This window comes from Podarcis tiliguerta (genome assembly GCF_965153285.1).
Source record: "Podarcis tiliguerta genome assembly, chromosome: 3".
NCBI classification, from domain to species: Eukaryota; Metazoa; Chordata; class Lepidosauria; order Squamata; family Lacertidae; genus Podarcis; species Podarcis tiliguerta.
In genome coordinates, this window is record NC_139536.1 from 83,128,807 (window position 1) to 83,148,132 (window position 19,326).

At 40.8% G+C, this 19,326-nt stretch overlaps 1 protein-coding gene across 6 annotated transcripts in view; it reads right to left on the reverse strand.

Annotated features, from left to right (window-relative positions):
* The window catches only part of COL19A1 (collagen type XIX alpha 1 chain), a 178,937-nt gene that overhangs the window by 103,843 nt on the left and 55,768 nt on the right, over nucleotides 1-19,326 (reverse strand). For all 6 annotated transcript variants that reach the window (XM_083431524.1, XM_083431520.1, XM_083431522.1 and 3 more), the window contains exons 9-11: nucleotides 18,433-18,486; nucleotides 6,902-6,955; nucleotides 213-266 (exon numbers count right to left, since the gene is read on the reverse strand). In XM_083431524.1, the coding sequence (XP_083287650.1) occupies nucleotides 213-266; nucleotides 6,902-6,955; nucleotides 18,433-18,486 (162 nt within the window). The remainder of the gene's footprint in view (nucleotides 1-212; nucleotides 267-6,901; nucleotides 6,956-18,432; nucleotides 18,487-19,326) is intronic.

Below are 19,326 nucleotides of genomic sequence, written 5' to 3' on the forward strand. Positions count from 1 at the left end.
TAGGATACATTTTATTGTCACAGCAACCCACTGAGTTTGATCAGAACATGGGAACTTTGATATAGCTATTCAGTGAGTTCAAGGGATTTTTGCAGCCAAACCCAACATTCTACTCTTGCAACTTCCGGAAAACAGAAAGGAATAGAACGAGAGAATGAGAGAAATAAGAAACACAGAGCTGCAATAAATAGATAAAAAAAAAGCAGTTCTACCTTTTCACCAAAACCACCAGGAGCACCAGGAACACCAATCAGACCATCTTCTCCCTGAAGCAGGGATAAACTGGATTATCCATCAGCCATTAACTAACTTACTAATTAGAAACATTTTAAGTAGAATTATGAAGAAATGATAGCAAGGTTCTCCATTATCCCATCTTACTTATATAGATAGAACAATTTGATATTTTCTAACCCAACTGTAACACTAAGGGCTAGAATAGTCTGGATATTTATAGAAGTATGAGCATATTTGCCCAATATATAAAATATGATGTCTATAGAGCAGCCTTTCCCAGCCTGTTGCCAATCTGATGTTTGGGACTCATGGGAGTTGTAGTTCAAAACATTAAGAAGTTCCCAGTTTGGAAAAGGCTGCTGTAGAATATTTAGGGCACTCTGGGCTTACATTTCCTCTGCTCTTTCCAGGCACGGTCCACAATTTAAAGCCGCATGTCCAAGCGCCTCCCCATCCGGAACTTTCCCTGCGAAAACCTGCTCTTTAAAGCTCAGTTGGGCCAAACATCAATTCATGGAAAACCTGAATTTTCATTTGCAGTCAGCTTTAAAGAGCGGGTTTTCACAGGGAAAGCTCAAGGCAAAATAACAAAAAACGCTTGGACACTGTGTATTAAGCACAGACCTCTGCCTGGAATGAACAGGGCAAAAAGGAACTGTGGATAAGCTTGCTTAATTTGACAGTGTTTGATACACTTTGGTCCACACCTCACTATCCATATGGTCATGCTGCATATTTTTCAAAATGCAGTAGAGTCCCAGTTACTTACAAATTATCTAAGCTATCAGAAAGGACATCCGGCAGCCCAGCATTTACATGCAGGCCCTAGGAACCTGCACAGCCATTATATATTTTATATGTGATATTATTGTGCTGCTTGGAAACATCCCAAGAATCTATGGCTACAGCTGAATATAATGCTAAATCATTGTTTAGGGTTACAAGAATAAGTCTAGCCTCCTCCTGCTTTCATATGTTCCCTATCCGGTTCACATTAACCACAGTTTAGCATGTCAGAAAATTCAACCACAGGCAATACTAGAATATAAACATTCTATATTCACTGTATAAAATACATAGATGTAGTTCAGGGATGCCCAACTTCCAAAAGACTGTGATCTGCTCCCACTAAAGCAAAACGAAACAAAACCTGGCAGTGATCTACTCATTGTGTTGACCAAGGTTGTTGAGCTTTTTTGGGGATGAATTGATCAGAGTTGTTGAGCTTTTGGGGGGGGGCATCTATCAGGATCACGTGATCAACCAGGAATGCCCAGCGATTGACCAGTAGATTGCCATCGACCTGTTGGACACCCCTGATGTAGTTACATCAGCAAAGACTCACTGGTGATACACAACTTGATGCTGATGCTGGATCATTGGTGGGGTTGGAATGAGCGATAGATCTCTATGCAGAGGTGCTTCCAAAAATACAGATCCACCATCCATACAACCCTTGCCCCCTCCTTTTTTAAGTCACTCAACATCTAACTTGTCAAGGGAAACACGTGTCCTACATGGTGAAAGTGAGGAAATGTGTATATCCAACAGTTGCAAGGTGTGGGTGCTTCTGCGCTACCACTGAATATGCTTGCATTGCTTCATTTAACAAAATTGATACTAGTGAATTTTCAGAATGGAGATGTCTGTAAACAATTAGCACTAAAACTGAGCATTCCACTTTTAAGAAACAAGGACACAAATGAGTCATGCTTTGGAATTGGGGGTGCTTTAAAACATCTTGCTTGGAGATTATTGCTTGGCTTAACAAAAACAGCATCCAACTGTTCGGTAGAAACTCATGTGACCCTATAAAGTACCATCAAATGGCGATGTGGCTTTCTGTTGACCACATTTTGAGGGAATTTCTGCAGTCTCATTTTTGTCTCTTCCATAAAAAATTCCTGAAATAAAAGTTTCTCACAGCTGCTATTATATTTTTTGGGCAGTGACCAAAAAGGTCATATTACCATTACAGAAGACAAAGGTCCATGCTGTTAACTACTCTTTTGCCTACCCTGTCTGGTTGCATTGCTTCATGCCATACAATAGAAAATGCATTTTGCCATGGTAAACCATTTCCTCTTTTTCACTCACAGCTTTCAAAAGGGTCTAAAGATGATACTGAAACAATTTATTGTGGTGGGAATTAGACTGCTCTTTGGTTTTAAGCATGCAGTTCTGAATCCCACAGGATAAACAACTAGCAAAGAAGTGTTTTGGTGAGAGAGTAGTGATTACTTCAGAGTGTGGCATCAGAAAACAGGTGTAAGAAAAAAACACAGAAAATAAACTGTACAGCAGAAAGTCATATATCAACAATTCTATACACATTACTTGGACCTGAATGTGAAAATATGTCTAAATCTCAGGATGTAGATAATTACATCCGGTGGCATTTTCAGTGTGTTTAAATTTGAACATATGGCCATATTCCTTGTTCGATGAGACTTCATCTTTACATACTATTCTGGCATATATTATTTCATTTCAGTAAAAAAAAATTAAAAAATTCCAAAGCCCTTTATTGTTCTGCATAAATTTAATTCAGGCTCATTGTGTTATGGGGATGCTTGTGAACTGGGCTAATAAATTAAGCAAGATGATATAAGGATCTATAGGCTTTCACCCAAGCTGAGAGGCTTCTTATTCTCCTTCCTGCTAGAGCGCATTCTGTCCCCTGAAAAACTTCTCCAAAAAAATCAAGGAGTCCTCCAGAGTGATTTGTGAGGAGTTGCAGTCTGAAATGCAAATCCAGAGGTTCTGGCACTCTAGATCATGCCCTAGAGTGTCCAGATCAACATCAATTTCCCACGAGCATTTATTTATTTTGATAAAGACATTTTAAAACAGCAAGCACATTGCCAAATTGGTTTTGCCCAGGCCTGCAATATCTCTGCAAATTGTCTCTTTGACTGTATAGCTAATAGAAATATGCAACTGAGTACACTTAGAATATTTTGCATCTCTTAGAAAATATTTGCAAAGACATCTTTTTTGTGTTTCATCTGCATGTCTTTATTTTTTGAAGATTACGCAAATGCTTGTTTCTAAAATGAATGCTTCAAGGCATTTAAAACAGCTAAATCTTGAAGCAAATATGTGTGAAAAATCCAGAAAGAAATGTTTTTATTTACATAACACTGCTTAGCAGGTGGTCTCAGCAAATGTAACTTAGCTTAAAAGTCCTGAGAATGTTCTAGTAGGCTGTTAACAACCAAGTCAGTACTGGAAAAATGTTCTTTAAACACTTGTGACCACAAATGGCCATTTCACACATAATATGGGAGCAAATACAGGTTTGCCTCAAAATGTGCACACATAGTTGTTGATCTTGATGACTGCCTGTATGATAGACATTTGCATATTTCAGATGTATAACATTTAAGACACCTTTCTTATTCCTATAAAAGGAATGTGTATGGTGGCCTAAAGGCAAACCAGTACTGCATTAACACTAACCATACTGGTCTTGAGTCAAACAAGAGTGTAGCGCTGGGGCAAAACAGCCAAGCATTCCAATTCAGAGCTTTTTAATGAAACAAACTCAGTTTTCACAATCCATTACACAGCCCTTGCAAGGCTGATACACTAACTTTGTAAAAATGAGACATTTCTGTTCAGGTCCAGAAGTAACCCAGATTGTAAAAGTCGCCTCTGTATGCAAGTGTCAGTTTTATTCATTTCAATTTCAATCCTGATGAATTATTTGCTTTCTCTACCTCACAGAGAGTGAATATATTAAAAGAGTCTGCAATAAATACATAATATTGTGGAAATGCACACTCTGCAAGGGGCAGATGCTGTTGAAATCGTGAAGACTAAGGTTCTGTGAATGGAACAAGAATGGTGTTATGAGTTTGAAGGGGGACCCCCCTAAACCCTAGAAATTAATAAATGGCAGGACTTTGATTATTTGGGATGTGAAGGGAGAAATACAAGCTAAAGAGGAATTCCTGAGCTAGCCTAGGCAAAATTGCCTGACCAAGCTAGGGCTGTTGAGAAACAATACAGCGCCATTGACAATGCAAGAGAACTGTCCTTCCCCACACCCTGAGGTGTGAAAGGAGACTGGGGGTTTAGAAGGTTGCCAGAGTAGCTAGGTGTGAGGTGACAGGAAAAGTGTGTTTAAGAAAGGTGTTGTTATAGGAATTCTAAGGTCTTATATATAAAAAATAAATGTTCATAAATGTACAAGGCAAACACATACATAAGTATATAAACCATATGTCTGAAATAGTACAGGAGAACAATCCTGAAGCCATTTTGACTCTCCCAAATTGACCTCAAATATGTCTCTGGGAGGAGGAAGGAAATGGGAAAAGCTACAGTCTTTGGACTGTAGGGGCTTAGACCTCCCTGTAAATACAGTCTGGCAAGTATCTGTTGAGTTGATCACACTATCAATATGCGTAAAAGATTCAGGAACTAAGTATTTACCATCTCAAAGGAATGGCCAAGCTCTCAGGCAATCAGATAAGGCATTATCAGGTATACTGGCAGACAGGAGAGAAGCAGCACACTCAAATTTCTGCTGGGGACCACCTCTTTCTGTGATGTATGAATGATGTTTTGGGGGTGGTCTTGAGCTACAGGGTAGGCAATTTCAAAAGTCTATATAAGAGCTTGCACACCAATGTTCTGGGTTCCTCTCCTCCCTCCCTGCGTGGGGGATTGGAGGACCCTGTTGCAACAGTTTAATAAAGAACATGCTTACTAGCTGCTTTGCTTCTTAATATTCTCTGGTTGGCCTCTGTTATTTTCTCCTACCGATAGAGAACCTACTTAAGGACTCTATACGGGCTCTTACACACCCCATAAGGGAAAGGGAGCAGTATTTTTCTCATAACAGTGTGCTGGCTGAGGTGGGCACAGCTGGGTGAGACCAACTCCACCCTGTTCACCCACCCAGGTTTCAGTGATACATGCCAGATCAGGCTCCTCAAAAAAAGAAGAAAAAGAAGAAGTAAGGTGTGCTGAGAAGAAGAGAGAACAAACAGAGAAGTCATTGGACTCCAACTAACATTAGGGTAGACAGAAGTTGTAGACATGCAACATCCTAAGGAGCCCTGGCAAATAATATTTTCTACAAGCCACTCCTATGCATTTTTTGTTAGAGGGGGGAAACCAAAGCTAATAACGACTCACAACAGAACATTGTTCTGAAACATAATGGGGGGGGGGCTGTAATGCACAGTGCACACATACGCACTAGTTATATCCAGATTGGAATACTCCAAAGTTCTGTAAGTACGGCTGCTTTTAAAGATTTTTGGAGAAAACGATAATTGGTACAAAATGTGACCACAAGAAATGTTGGTTTGTGGCACACAACAGCTGGATCTTATCACACCTATTTTAATTGTTGATAATTAGTATAATGGATTGCAAGTTATGGTGAATTGTTGTTTGTAGGCTTTTAATCTTAGTATTTTAATTTTTATTATTGTGGTTGGTTTGGGATTTTTTTAGAGCCACTTTATGCATTTAGAAAAGTGGGATACAAATAAACTAAAATAATTACATACTTAAAACCTACACTTTTATTTTAAAAAAATGAGAAATATCAGATCCATTTTCTTTTCTTCAGAAAACAGCGAATGAGCTAGGTCTAAAGATTGGGTATGAGTATGTGCTTGCTAATATGTTAGTTTAGAACATTATCAGACTAGATACAGAGTCAGACAGACAATTTTCCACTACTTTTGTTTTTGAATACTTATTTTGACTAATCTTTCTACTCAATACATTCCATTATACAAGCAATTCATGCCTTGCATATTTTATCAGATTCCTTCCCCTCCTTCACGTAACAGCAATTGGCTTTGCGCTTTTACAGTGCCAATTCCAAATTTCATATAATCTCTCTTCAGTTTTAATATGATGACAATTTGTCTGTCACTTATTATGAAATAGAAAAGGCCTGTAATTTTTTTCCCAGGAAGACAGGGAGATCTTTTTATACTGAGGATGATCTGTTGAGCCATAAATAAGCAGTTGCCACCTTCAAGGTGGCAAGGGGAGAGAGAGAGAACAAGATAATTTTTACACTGTATGGTATGATTTTATTAAATGTACAAATGAAACAACACAGAGATGAGAAATGCCTACAACTTATATTGCAATATGGCATAGATAAGCAGGGACTACACATTAGCTCACTCTTATTATTCTGCGTTTCCCAGGTTGATCTATCGAAGAATTCTCTGAACTGGTTTACTATTCATCACCTCATATTTCACCCCTCTAGTGACCCATTTTTTGGTTGGCCATGACAAGTTTTCTGATTTATGTGTGTAAATGATTTTTTTCACCTCAGGTTGCGAAATGGGCTGGGCCGCCCCTGCGTTAAGAGGCAGGGTATAAACAAGAGTCTATTCAGCAGCCTCAGCTTTTATAGCTGACAGTCAAGGTCCCGGCCTCCCGAGACCGGTGGGAAAATCTGATTTGTCAGGTTTTTTTTAAAGTAGCTTTTATTGTGTTTTTAAATGGTAACAAACATCAGCGTTAGTTTACATATATTAAACTATTTAGGTCCTCAGGATGCCAACAATATAAGACTCTTTTGCCAAACGTCCTAAATTTATTTTTTTACAGTTTAATAATAACACCAATTGAATTGGTATATCACTGCAACTCGTGAGGTCAGAGGCGGGAAACTCACCTTCTCACCGGGAGAACCAGGGGTGCCATTTTCTCCTTTAGCTCCTTCTTCACCCTGTAAAATAAATTGTAGACAGATTCGTCAGCTTGTCCAAGTTGTTCTTTAAGAAAACATTCAGCCCCTCAAAAGTTTGATTCTGCTTTATTTTTTATTCCATTATTTTTACTGAACAAGAACAGCAAAAGAGTACCACAAGCTGAGAGACAGACAGCCAAGAGACTTCCTGCTAAGATGGAGATGGGATCAGACACGCCTAGATGAGCTGCCTTTTCAAGCTGTGTTTCTCGGTGCCTAAAAGCAAATGTACCTCTTTTGAATCCTTCTGAACCTCACTGAAGGCAGATGGGTGGCATTCACACCTTAATCTCCTTCATTAACTGTGCTAATGGGCCATAATTCTGCAGTTCCCCAAGGGCCTAAGGCTGCCTCCCCACCAGGGCCTAAGAGCACAATTCCCCCAACTCTGCTTCAGAAGAAGCAAAGGAGGGTTTTCTTCTGCACTTTGAAAAACAACAACATGGCAGCAGATTTAAAAACAATATTAAAAAATCAGTGGATGTGCTACAGATCTCAGTAGATACACTAAACAACCATTTGGGAGTAGGTGAAACAAGGCTGGCACAAAGGACTGGGGGAGAGAGATCATTAATATACAAGGCCCTATAGGCTGATATCAAGGCTGCTTGTGAAAAACCTCAAACTCTCACCAGAACAATTTGGGAATTATTGGGAACCCCACAAATTTCATTGGCTCTCCATTGCATGCTGTTTGGGATTTATCCCTTCAATAAGATATCGAGCTCCAAGATCTTTTTATCTCACCACACAGGAAGGAGGCCACTCCTACAGCCTTTGCTGTAAAGTTCCTCCAACTCCCCACCAAGGAAGATATTCTCAATATGCAAGAGAGAAGGGAATGTTTCATTGGGTTGACTGTAATAATGTGTGCATTATGATATTCCCCAACCACCCAAAATAGGTGGTTGAGAGTTGTTTTCAGAGGTATGCCAGATGGCAAGAGACAGAAACACAAGCTATTCCATTTGACATCCAGAAATCTTTTGTCTTTGACATGTAGGCCACATAAGGACCTTCCGCAATGCAGCATCAGTTGAGGTCTTCCTTATGCAACACCCGGCTGAAGAGTGATGTGAAATACACCATGCTAATTTCCTTCAAACATATGGCTTGATGTTATCTCTTGGGACAAAGGCTGAACAGACAGCCTCTCCTGCCATAACATTTTAACTCTCTTTTGTTGGAATTCCCTTTACGCTTTCTCCATCCTGCCCCCTCCACACCTCCCACAATATCTTCATTCCTTTTTCAGTTCCTTCGATTCACTTCTAACATAAGAATTTGTGGGGCTGCTGGTCATAATACCCCTTTTCACTTTCATCATACCACCAGTGCTTGCTTGAGCTGCACAACAGGCTTAGAGTTTACTAGGTATGGCCCATGAGAAATATCATTTTATAAAACTCATCTCTCCCTTTCACCACACACACACACACTGTACCAACCCCAACTCACTTTTGTCCTAGTTGTTATATGTGAAATGGATATTAACTGGAATAGGACTGTGATTATTTCAGAGTTGGTCTTTGTAGGCGTGTGCAATGTTAAACTAATATAATGTAATATAATGTAAAGGCCCCAGGATGGTTCCCCTTTCCTCCCTTCCTTCCATAGCTGTCCCTTATTCCGAAAAGGATTCCTTGCAAGAAAAGGGAAAAGTTAACAGCTATGCTCCCTTCCTGCTGTAATGATGTTGAATAGGCACACTTCAGCTTTGGTTCCCTATACATTTCTCTCTACTGTAACCAAAATTGTTTTAGGCCAGATTACAGTATTTTCAGATATCCAAGTCTTTGATCTCTACGAAGGTTGCTTGCGAAATTGACAAAATAGCCAATTCAGACAATGCAGCAGTTTTCCGCCCAAAATACAACTGGGCGTGTCGGTTCCTTCCATGCCAAAGAGGCAGCTCAATTCATCACATTTGAATGATCAGGGCTTCAATACACAAATGCATACAGAATTGATTAACTTTCTTTTTTCAAATTAATCAAAGTTCAATCTCTTCCAAAGCTGGGATAATGGATGCTGCTAGGGGAAAATGGGGAAATAACTCTTTAATGCTACATGAAATTCATCCCAGTCCTGTCCACTGCAAAATATAAGCCAACCCCCCCCCCAAAAAAAAACCCTATAAAGCAGCAGCAATAGAATTTACATTAACCATAGGTAGGCAAACTAGGGCCCGGGGGCCAGATCTGGCCCAATCGCCTTCTAAATCCGGCCCGCAGATGGTCCAGGAATCAGCGTGTTTTTACATGAGTAGAATGTGTCCTTTTATTTAAAATGCATCTCTGGGTTATTTGTGGGGCCTGCCTGGTGTTTTTACATGAGTAGAATGTGTGCTTTTATTTAAAATGCATCTCTGGGTTATTTGTGGGGCATAGGAATTCATTCATTTTTCTTCTTCAAAATATAGTCCAGCCCCCCACAAGGTGTGAGGGACAGTGGACTGTTTCCCTGCTGAAAAAGTTTGCTGACCCCTGAGTCATATCAGAAGCAAAGTTACTGGTATAAAGGGGGGAAACCTAGTAAATTCTTGGTCTGCTGACACCTTCAGCATATAAAATCTAGAAACATAACTCCTGCAGTTAGAAGGACAGAGACAAGCACAACGTAAATTGGAAATGCAGTTCTTCAAACTATAAAGAAAAAAGTAGGGGTTAATGTTGAAAAACTAAATTGACTTTTTTTCCAAAACCATAAGTTCACTTTCTCAGTTAGTATATGAATTCATGGTCTCTTGGCACGCAAATATACACGCAAATATCTGTATGAAGTGCATTTGATTAGGGCACACAGGAATACAAAAGGCCATACTTCTTCCAATTTTAAGAATTTATTGCTTTCACAAAACTACTGAAATAATATGTAAAACGCACTGTCCATTTGTACAAGTATAATGATAATTGTAAAGTGTATGAGCCTACTATACACTACTTTTGAAACTGGAGATAAACCCCATGTGTTATATAGTACTTTCTTCAGCAAGAAAGCCTTCTGATCGCAATATCGTAAAATAAATATTTTAAAGGCCACCTCACAATAGTTTTTAGAAACAATTGTCTAAGGAAGAGATTCCCTTCTGCATGTTTCACAGACTTCAGGAATTACCGGTATATAGCCTGGGGAACTGTCCACTAGTGTGCTAATATAATATGTTTCGGCTGATCTGGAATTAAAGGAAAACAAGAAAGCAGTATTCTAGTATACAATAATAATAATTATGACAAGCCACATATGTTTGCCTACTAATGCACAAATAAATGAAAAAGGTTTTGCTAGTATTATGAAACTAATCTGATTCTGAAGGCACTTCTTGCATGATAAATGTTTATACCCCTCTGCTCTATTGCTTTACATTGCTTGGGAATGTCATATATTTCATTATTCTAATATATGGGCTAATCTGTTCAGACTGTTTGGTTAAAGTGGTATTTCAGGAGGCTGAATTAAATGTGAGTGTTCAAAAGAAAAAGGAATTTCAAATTTAAGCTACATGTGGATTTGATTCCTGGCTTCTGCTATTATATTGTAGATGGAACAACCGCTGTGGATTTGATGTGCTTGAGGGTTACCTCACCAACACAATGAGTCAGATATTTCATTAGAAGCAGGTCTTTGAGGTATAAATGGCTTATGTTTCTGAAATGTCTCCTCCTTTTGAATCAGAATTACCTTTCGGTTGCGTCCAACCCTAAAATCACATGAATCATTAGGACATAATTTAGCTGACCTATCTCAGTGAATATTGTTTATACATGCAGCACACCCCAGTACAGAAAAAAAGTTTTGAAATATTAAGACACATTGGGTTGGATGTAGAGTATTTGTGTGGAACTCTGCACACAGATGGTCCTGCTATGGGGAAGGATTGGTTGCCAATTCCTCCTTTCCTTAACAAGCTGCTCTGGAAGGTTAGGGGACCGTTCAGAACAATGTAGGAGATGGTTTGAAAAGTTGCATTGGGAAGTGTAAATAAATAAAAATCACCTGCCCTCCTGCCGCTGGGTGTTTCAGTCCCTTCTGTAAATGGAATGAGCCCTACAGGGACAGTCCGGATTCATATCAGTATGCCAGACTCTATTAAGATTCTACTGATGCTCATAAAGTTAAGTAAAACAGGTGAGATGAGATAAATAGCTGTTTGTGAAAGGAAAGCCGAGTCTGTTAGAATACCTCTTGGGATAAGCAACTGCCCATAAGGCTAGGGTATGGTTTGATTCTTTGCTAGTCTGAACAACAGCAGTTGCATATAAATGATGGAAAGCAATTAGGCAAGCAATCGAGTTAATATTTTCTAAAAATAAGGCATTTTTGCAAGTCACTACTCCTTTATATAACTAAATTGCCTCCATGAGCTACATCCTGCTGCTTTTATACCTGTCTTCCTGAAATCACAGCATTCATCTGCAGAAACTCAAAGGGCTGCACCTGTAAAAACCAGCTGGCACCACTTATTTATTGGCATGTGAGCAGGGGGCGGGGAGGGGGGGGTGAGCAAATCAAGCAAAATGAGCTGCACATGCTTGCACCCATTCCAGAAATTCACACCGAGTGAATTGAAGTAATGATGTTTAGTGTTTCTCATTGAAACGGTTTTGAATGCAGACATACTAAGTTGGTTCAGTCACCAGCAGCAGGATGAAATCCTATGTTTATTAGCAACTGCCACCAGCACTTAGGAAAGGAAGAAGAGAGGGTGAGCAGAAATTAATCATGTCAGTTTCTGTGACTGCCCACGGAATGAGCATTACATCATATTTTGCTTCCTGTGCTGCTTCCAGCTATTTTAGGAGAGCTCCTAACCATTTCGTTGTCTCTTGAAATGTATTTTTACACACGGCATACTCTGAATTCATGCAGTTCTATGTCTGCTATTCTTTTTTTTATATTACAAAAAAAGACTTTAGTGTGACTAACTAGAAACCATGCTAAATATACACAGCTGCTTCATGACAACAGTAAATCAACTTCCCCTCCCCTTAAGCCTTTAAGATAACTATGTACTACAGCAAATTAGATTATGAAGTTATGCCTACATCATGTAATTGTCACTTTAATAAGCAGGCCAGACTCAAATCGAACAAACTCTTCAGTCCATGCACAGCTGAACTAAGTTCAGGGCAGCCAACATTTGACCCAGGTGTGCTATATGGGGTTCATACTACCCTAAGCATTTTATTTAACCCACTCACCCCCTTTTGATTATCTGTTTATTAGGATTCCTGTTATATAAGAATGTAGAGTAAATTGTTAAAACTTCTTTCAAAGTTTTTACGGACTGTCTATTAGTTCCTATGGTATTAGTCATTCCTAGACCCTCCAACGATGATTCACATTCCTAGAAACCAGGAAAGGCTTCTAATCCCTTTGCTGCAACCTTTTAACTCTAGGGTCCCCAATGGGACCCAATGGGACACTTGAGGTCTTGGTGCCTGTGAAGCCTCTGAGCTACCCCCATGGCCCTTATCATCACGAGGTGGTGAGGGTTGTTATAGAACTAAAGGAGGTAGCTAGGAGGGCAATGGTCTCCCAAACTTCCTCTCTGAAATCTATGTGATTTTCAAGGCTCAGGCTGCAATCTGAGCAGCCAAAAAGAAAGTAGCCTGAGCAACTGAGAAGCTAAGAGGGAAAGTGGAGCGATATGAAAGACTTCAGGGGAGTAAAACAGAGCAACTGGGGGAGGCAGGGAGAACAAAGTGGGGTGTCACAGGAGAAGAGAATGAACTGTCAGAGGAATGGAGAAGGCAATGCTATGCACATTCAGATATGTTAGATCCAGTGTGTGCATGTAGGGAGATGGAAGAGAAGCACCCATGACGCTCTCTCAAAAATCTCAGTGTGTCCACTGGCCCAATAATGTGTCACCTTTCTCAGTGAATTTTGTTCATACGTGCCACACACCCCAGTACAGAAAAACAGGTTCCTCCAACCTAAGGTAGTCGAATGGATTGTACAGCTTCAGACTACGGGTGGAGGATATTGGTTCTGAATGCCCTGCTATGGATGGATGAATTTATTTATATATTTATTTTATTTTTATTCCACCTTTCATCCCCAAAGAGCCCAGTGTGACAAACAAATCAATAATAAAAACAATTCTTAAAAACTTTTAAAGAAAGAACAGTTTAAAGATTCTCTCAACCAGTGTGTGTTGCCAACAACAGTGACTTCAGCTATCAAACACTTAGGTAAGCAGGAATGTCATAAATTCCAGCTGAAAGTCAATAATGAGGGAGACAGACACACCATACCAGTGAGGGCACTCTACAGCAATGGGACCATCAATGAAAAAACCTTGTCACTGGTCAATGCCAAGCCCCAGTGACAGCACTACCAGCACTGACCTACCAACCATAGGATCTAATATTGTTGACATTGGGGGAGGCAGTTTTGGGTACCTGGGTCCCAAGCTATTTAGAACTTTATATGCTAGTACTAACACCTTGAATTTTGGCTTAGTAGCTCACTGGCAGCCAATGCAGCATTTTCATGACCAGTGACAATTATCAGCTTCAGTCTCCAAAACAAACAGCCCAAGTAACAAAGTACCACAAAAGGTGTCTGTCCAGATTAATTATTCTCTCCCAGTCTCTTTCATTCTGCACCAGTTTTCTACTTTCAAGTAATTTCTTTTTTTGAATGTAAAGAAAACACTCATAAATGTAATCCCTGACATGAAACCTGAATTGATGCAGTCCATTCTAGCAGCACCTTGTTCTGTCATCTCAAAGGTCACCCAGAGCTATGGACAAATCAACCTTCCCCAACCTGGTGTCTTCCAATGGCCAGAGATGATGGGAGTTATTGTCAAAAACATCTGGAGTGCACAAGGTTGGGGACGGCTAGACTATAGCTTCAGTCCTACGGATCTGTTAAATATGCCTAGCTGCATTCAAAGAAATTTGATTTCATTTCAAATAAATGTGTTTGGCATTGAGCTGTCAGTGTGTTAACTGCAGGTTTTGCTTTGTTTTTTAAATCAACGTAACTGAAACTCCCAGAAGAAATATGGAAGGAAAGAACGATACAAGACAGGAAGAAGGGGTCAAACAAGAAGAAACATAGCATGGGTCCATGAAAGGTAGAATATGTCAAAGTAATCTGGAAAAGATAATTGGTTTTCTGGACAAGGGCAATGCAGTCAGTTTAGTCTGTTTAGATTTCAGCAAAGCATCTGATATTGCGCCATATGGGAGATCTCTAGCTAAATTGGAAATCATGGACTGTAAGGTAGCACTGTAGATGGATAGATAAGAAACTGGTTAAAACAATACTCAAAGGGCTGCACAGAAAGGCAATTTTTTCACATTGCAGAGTGTGGATACATCAAAGTTCAGCTCTGGAAAACTTATTTACATTCAGATGGCTGGTAGGGGGAGTAGGCGGATGTTGAGGAAATCTGATATACAGTTGGAATATGCTGGTGAAATTAGGAGGCATAATGAATATAACTGAGGGTCATCGGAGTATCAGAAACGGAATGAGATATAATTATGATATCGCCATGTTTTTGACATTAGTAATACTTCAGTCTGCACTTAGAAATTATGAACTGGAAATGGAGAAAAGGAAAGCTCCATTGAAGATAAGTACTAAGAGCCGCCAATATTATTCCTCTAAATAGTGAATTTCCGTTCAAGCGATATGCAGCAATGTTCACAGGGTTAAATAAGCTATCATGATACAAGAGCAAAAGGGGACTTCAAAAAAAAGAAGTTAACAAGACGGGAGCTAAAGTGCATGTATTATTGTACCCAACAAATGTCACAGAGCAGCAGATATCAAAGAAAACAGAGAAAAAGATACCCTCCCCACAAAAAAACCCTCAGTTAGTGGGATCCAGGCTTGTTCATGCACAACTGGAAGAATTTCTTCCATTTTCACAAGGAATCCGGGATTCAGCAGAGGCTCTATGCTGGAGGAAGGTGGGGTGGCAATTATTGCTGATACTGCCTTCTCTCTGCAGTCCCCAGTACAACCTCTCTTGCTCTCCCAGAGGGTCCCCAACCATCTTTTCAGCAGGCAAAGGGGCAAGGGAGAATCAGCAAAAATTGTCACCCCACACCATCTTTCCCAACGCCAATGGTAATCTGCTGAGCACAAGTGAGGACCCAACTCAATTCCCACATAACACAAACAAGCAGGACTCAGGCATAACTCCACCTGATAAAGCACAGGACTCTATGGAGAGAAGGAGGGATTGTAATAAATGAAATGCATGTCCCAGATGGATATTGGATATTGGTTGGTTGTGGTTAAGTGGGGGACTAATTATTCTGTTACTATGATGGAGTTTATTCTGAAATTATTGTACTGATACACAAGTATCCAGTCCAAAAAGTATGTTATTTGGTTGTAAGTTGCTTTGGGTTGCCTTGAGCAAGATGAAACAACTAATGAATTTAATAATAATAATAATAATAATAATAATAATAATAATAAACAGTAGGTAGGAAGCCATCAGAATCAGGGCAGTCTGAGCACAAAATGAAGGCTAGAGAGGACACAGATAGAATCTGTTCTTCAGCTTCAGTATTAGATCAGAACTAGTCTGGGGACAGGGCTGGGGACAGGGTCAAAGGAGGCATAAAACAAGGCCGGGGGCAGGAGAGGGCATAGTGAGGGTCACCAAGATGAGCTATAAGAATGGCCTTGAAGAGCAGGTTACATAAGAAAGGCATCGTCTTGTAGTGCTATTCCCAGATGGATTTTAGGCAAATAAAATAATGGCTGCTGGCAGTTTTCCAACATGTTCTGCATGTTGCTCCTTCATTTTGCCTCCCCCAGCAAAAAAAAGAAGAAGTCAGAATTACCCCACAACATCCATACACCCAAGTCAAACTTGCAAAATTGGGTGGGTTGTGATATTTTATTGGTAACATACTAAAACTGTCTGAATACCTTCTACTGCTGGGACTTGAGGCAATAATAAGCCCTAACTACAACACTTTAGGAGCATCTACCCAAAGTACTGGAGTAGGGTCAAAGAACTTCTGGCCACAGGACACACTTGGCTTGCTGGGGTTTCAAATGTGGCCCATGAGGCTGCTTCCCCCAAACCACGCCCACCTGTCCCACACCTAACGTCATATGTGACATCCGTGCCGACACACAATTAGGAGCCTTAAAATGCACTCCCAGTTGTGTGTTGGCAGGGGAAAGCAGGGCTCTGCTATCAGCTGATGAGTAGCAGAACTGAAGCCTGCTAGATTGGCTGCACTAGCAAGACCCCTGCATGGAACTCAGTCGCACAACCAATGATTGCAGAAAGCAGATTTTGGCTGTACCACCCATCAAGCTCATGGGCAGCAAAGCTGAAACTCGAGCAGTTCCTTGTGGGCTTTGGCTCTACCACCTATCAGCTGATGCGCAATAAAGCAGAAACCTCAAGGGCTTTAAAGCACTGCACAAGGCTCTTTTCAAGCCTTCATGGTGCTTTCAGGTTCTGATTTCGGGGCTTCAATGTGCGGAATCAGCTGAGATCATTGTGACGTCAAGGGATGGGCAGGTGGGCCAAATTTGGCCCATGAGGATTTGGCCCACAGGGTGGAAACTGTTCCACACCCCTACACTATAGCAGGATGGCCTGGAAACAAATATCAAGCTTCAAAAGCAGGAAAAATAAACTGCCTCCAACTGCTTCCAATCCCTGGAATGGGAGATTGCATGAGATGGCAATGCAACAACAAAAATAGGCCACAGTTTTGTTAAAGGGCTAGCAACAAAGGACGGTGTCAATGGGGTCTCTGCAATTGTTAAATGCTGATTTTTATTTTTATTTTTTAAATCATTTTGCCCTGGTAAAAGGAAACACCACAAAGCTCCCTGAGGCTGATCTTGACAGGCTGGAAGCATAAACTCTTCATTGTATTCCGATAAGCAGATTGACAAGCAGAATAATGTGAAATTTGAAATAGCCCTTTCAGAGCTGAATTAGATTTGAAAGAACACCTGCATTCAAACTCAAGTAAAGATTTTTCAACCCGGCTTCACTGCTTTGAGCACATCAGATCCCTACAACAGATTCAGCCAATTATTAAAATGTACTCAAAGATGAGGAAAGGTTTTTTTTTTTTTTTTAAAGGTCTCAGAAGCAAATTACAGTCATAACTCATGTTACGTCCGCTTCATGTTATGTTCTTTCAGGTTACATCCCGTGGCGACCCGGAAGTACCAGAAAGGGTTACTTCCAGGTTTCGACGCTTGCGCATGCACAGACGTGCAAAATGACATCACACGCATGTGCAGAAGCGGCGAACTGCAACCCACACGTGCGCAGATGCGCCACTGCAGGTTGCGTTCCCTTCATGTTGTGAACAGGCCTCCGGAATGGATCCCGTTCACAACCAGAGGTACCACTGTAGTCCAACAGAAACTGAGGCAAATGCCCAGGACTCAACCCTTGGCATTTCCAAGCAGGTGTAGGATAGACTCCTAGACACTTGTGCAAAAGGGGAGGATCAAAGCAGGAGCAATTGGGCAGCATGTACAATAAATTATGATATGCCAGAAACTCCGGGTTATTGTGATGTCTGAATGCACCTCTGACAATTATGAAGTGGAATCTGCCTTCATTTATATGAAAGATTAAATTCACCAGGCACTGAAACAATGCTACATTAGATGGGATCCATCGTTATCATGTTCAAGGCAGCTTATAGAAGCAATAACTAAATAAATGATGTATAAATCCAAACCGAATCACAGCACTGCCAAAATCCAAGTCAACCAAAAGCTTTTACCAAGCAAATAGTTTTCCCCAGCCATCTAACAAAATATTAAAACTATTGTCAAGTAAATATGTTTGAGCATTCTGCAATCGGGGCCCCCACAATAAATAAAGCCCTGCCCCTGGTAGCCACCTACCTAATGTATGAAGGTGAAGGCACTGAGAGCAGAGCATCCATCAAAGAGCTCAGAGAGGTTCATATGGAGCAAGACAGTCCTTCAAATACCTGGATTCCATGCAATCTAGAGTTGGGCAGAGGAATCCACTGGCTGTAGGAAGCCAGTGTAATTTATGTCAAAGTAAATTGTAACTTCCGCTGCGTTGCTATGTCATTGAGTTGGAAGGGTTTTGGAATAGCGGGTCTTACTTTGCTTTTCAAAGGAAATCAGAATGTGCTGAAGGATTCCTCCCCACTTCCACTTTCTCTAACATGTACAGTAAGACAACACAGTGGTACCTTGGTTTAAGAACAGTCTGGTTTAAGAATGATTCGGTTTACAAACTCCGCAAAACCAGAAATAGTGTCCTGGTTTGAGAACTTTACCTCGGTCTAAGAACGGAATCTGAACAGTGAAAGGGCACTGAAGGCAGGAGGCCTCATTAGGGAAAGTGCACCTCAGTTTAAGAACGGACTTCCGGAACAGATTAAGTTTGTAAACTGAGGTACCGCTATATCAGTGTTGCCACCAGTGAAGCTTATATGAGGCTAGAATCTTACCTTTTCTCCTTTCTGTCCTGGCAAACCAGGTACTCCTGGCACACCTGCTTCTCCCTGTTTAAAGTAAAGCTTGAAATGTTTTATTCCAGCATCTTACATTAGAGAAGTAAGCAGTATGAGCAGTGCCTGGATAATAGTCATTCTTGATAATGCTAAAAGAAAACACAGAGTTCAGCCCTTTACCATTCAGCCTTGCTCATCTCTATGGTTACGTTACTGAGAAGAAAAAAGTAGCACCTTTGTGACCTCAGCAGGTATTACAACAACTCTCACTGTTGCCTCAGGCCTTTTGTTTGTTTGTTTTTTGCTCCTTACCTTAAGTGCACTGATTATTGACTATGCAAGAGTTCTTGGCTGAAGTTTAGGCTTGGTATAATGCAGAGTTGGAGAACCTGTAACACTCCAGATGTTACAGAGTAAGCGAAGTTAATTCTTTATTAAAAGAAACAGGATCTGCTCAGGAGTGCCAGGCCTAATGACAGGTCTTGTCCCTATGAAGCAGTTGTGGAGACTGAAGGTCCCTGCCTTCCCACAGCTGCCTAAGTCTCCTCCTCTCCCGGGTCTTTCCCAAGCAATCTGAGACTACATCTATGTGGCTGCCTTAGCTGCTCACGCTTCATACCTCTCCTGATCCTGGGAGACCAGGGAGGAGGGGAACTTGTTGCAGCAGAAGGGGGAAGCTCCTGCCTTCTTTACCAGCCTGACTCATCTCTGCCTCTTGGTCTTCCTCCACTCCTGCTTCCGATTGTGGACATCTCACAGCCACAGACTCTGCCTTCTCACTAAACCCTGTTACACTTCAGCTTCCAACACCTCCTCCTCCCAGACTTCTCCCTCTTACCACTCATTGTTGTCTCACCATGAGTCCCTGGGCTCTGAGCCTTCTACCCTTGG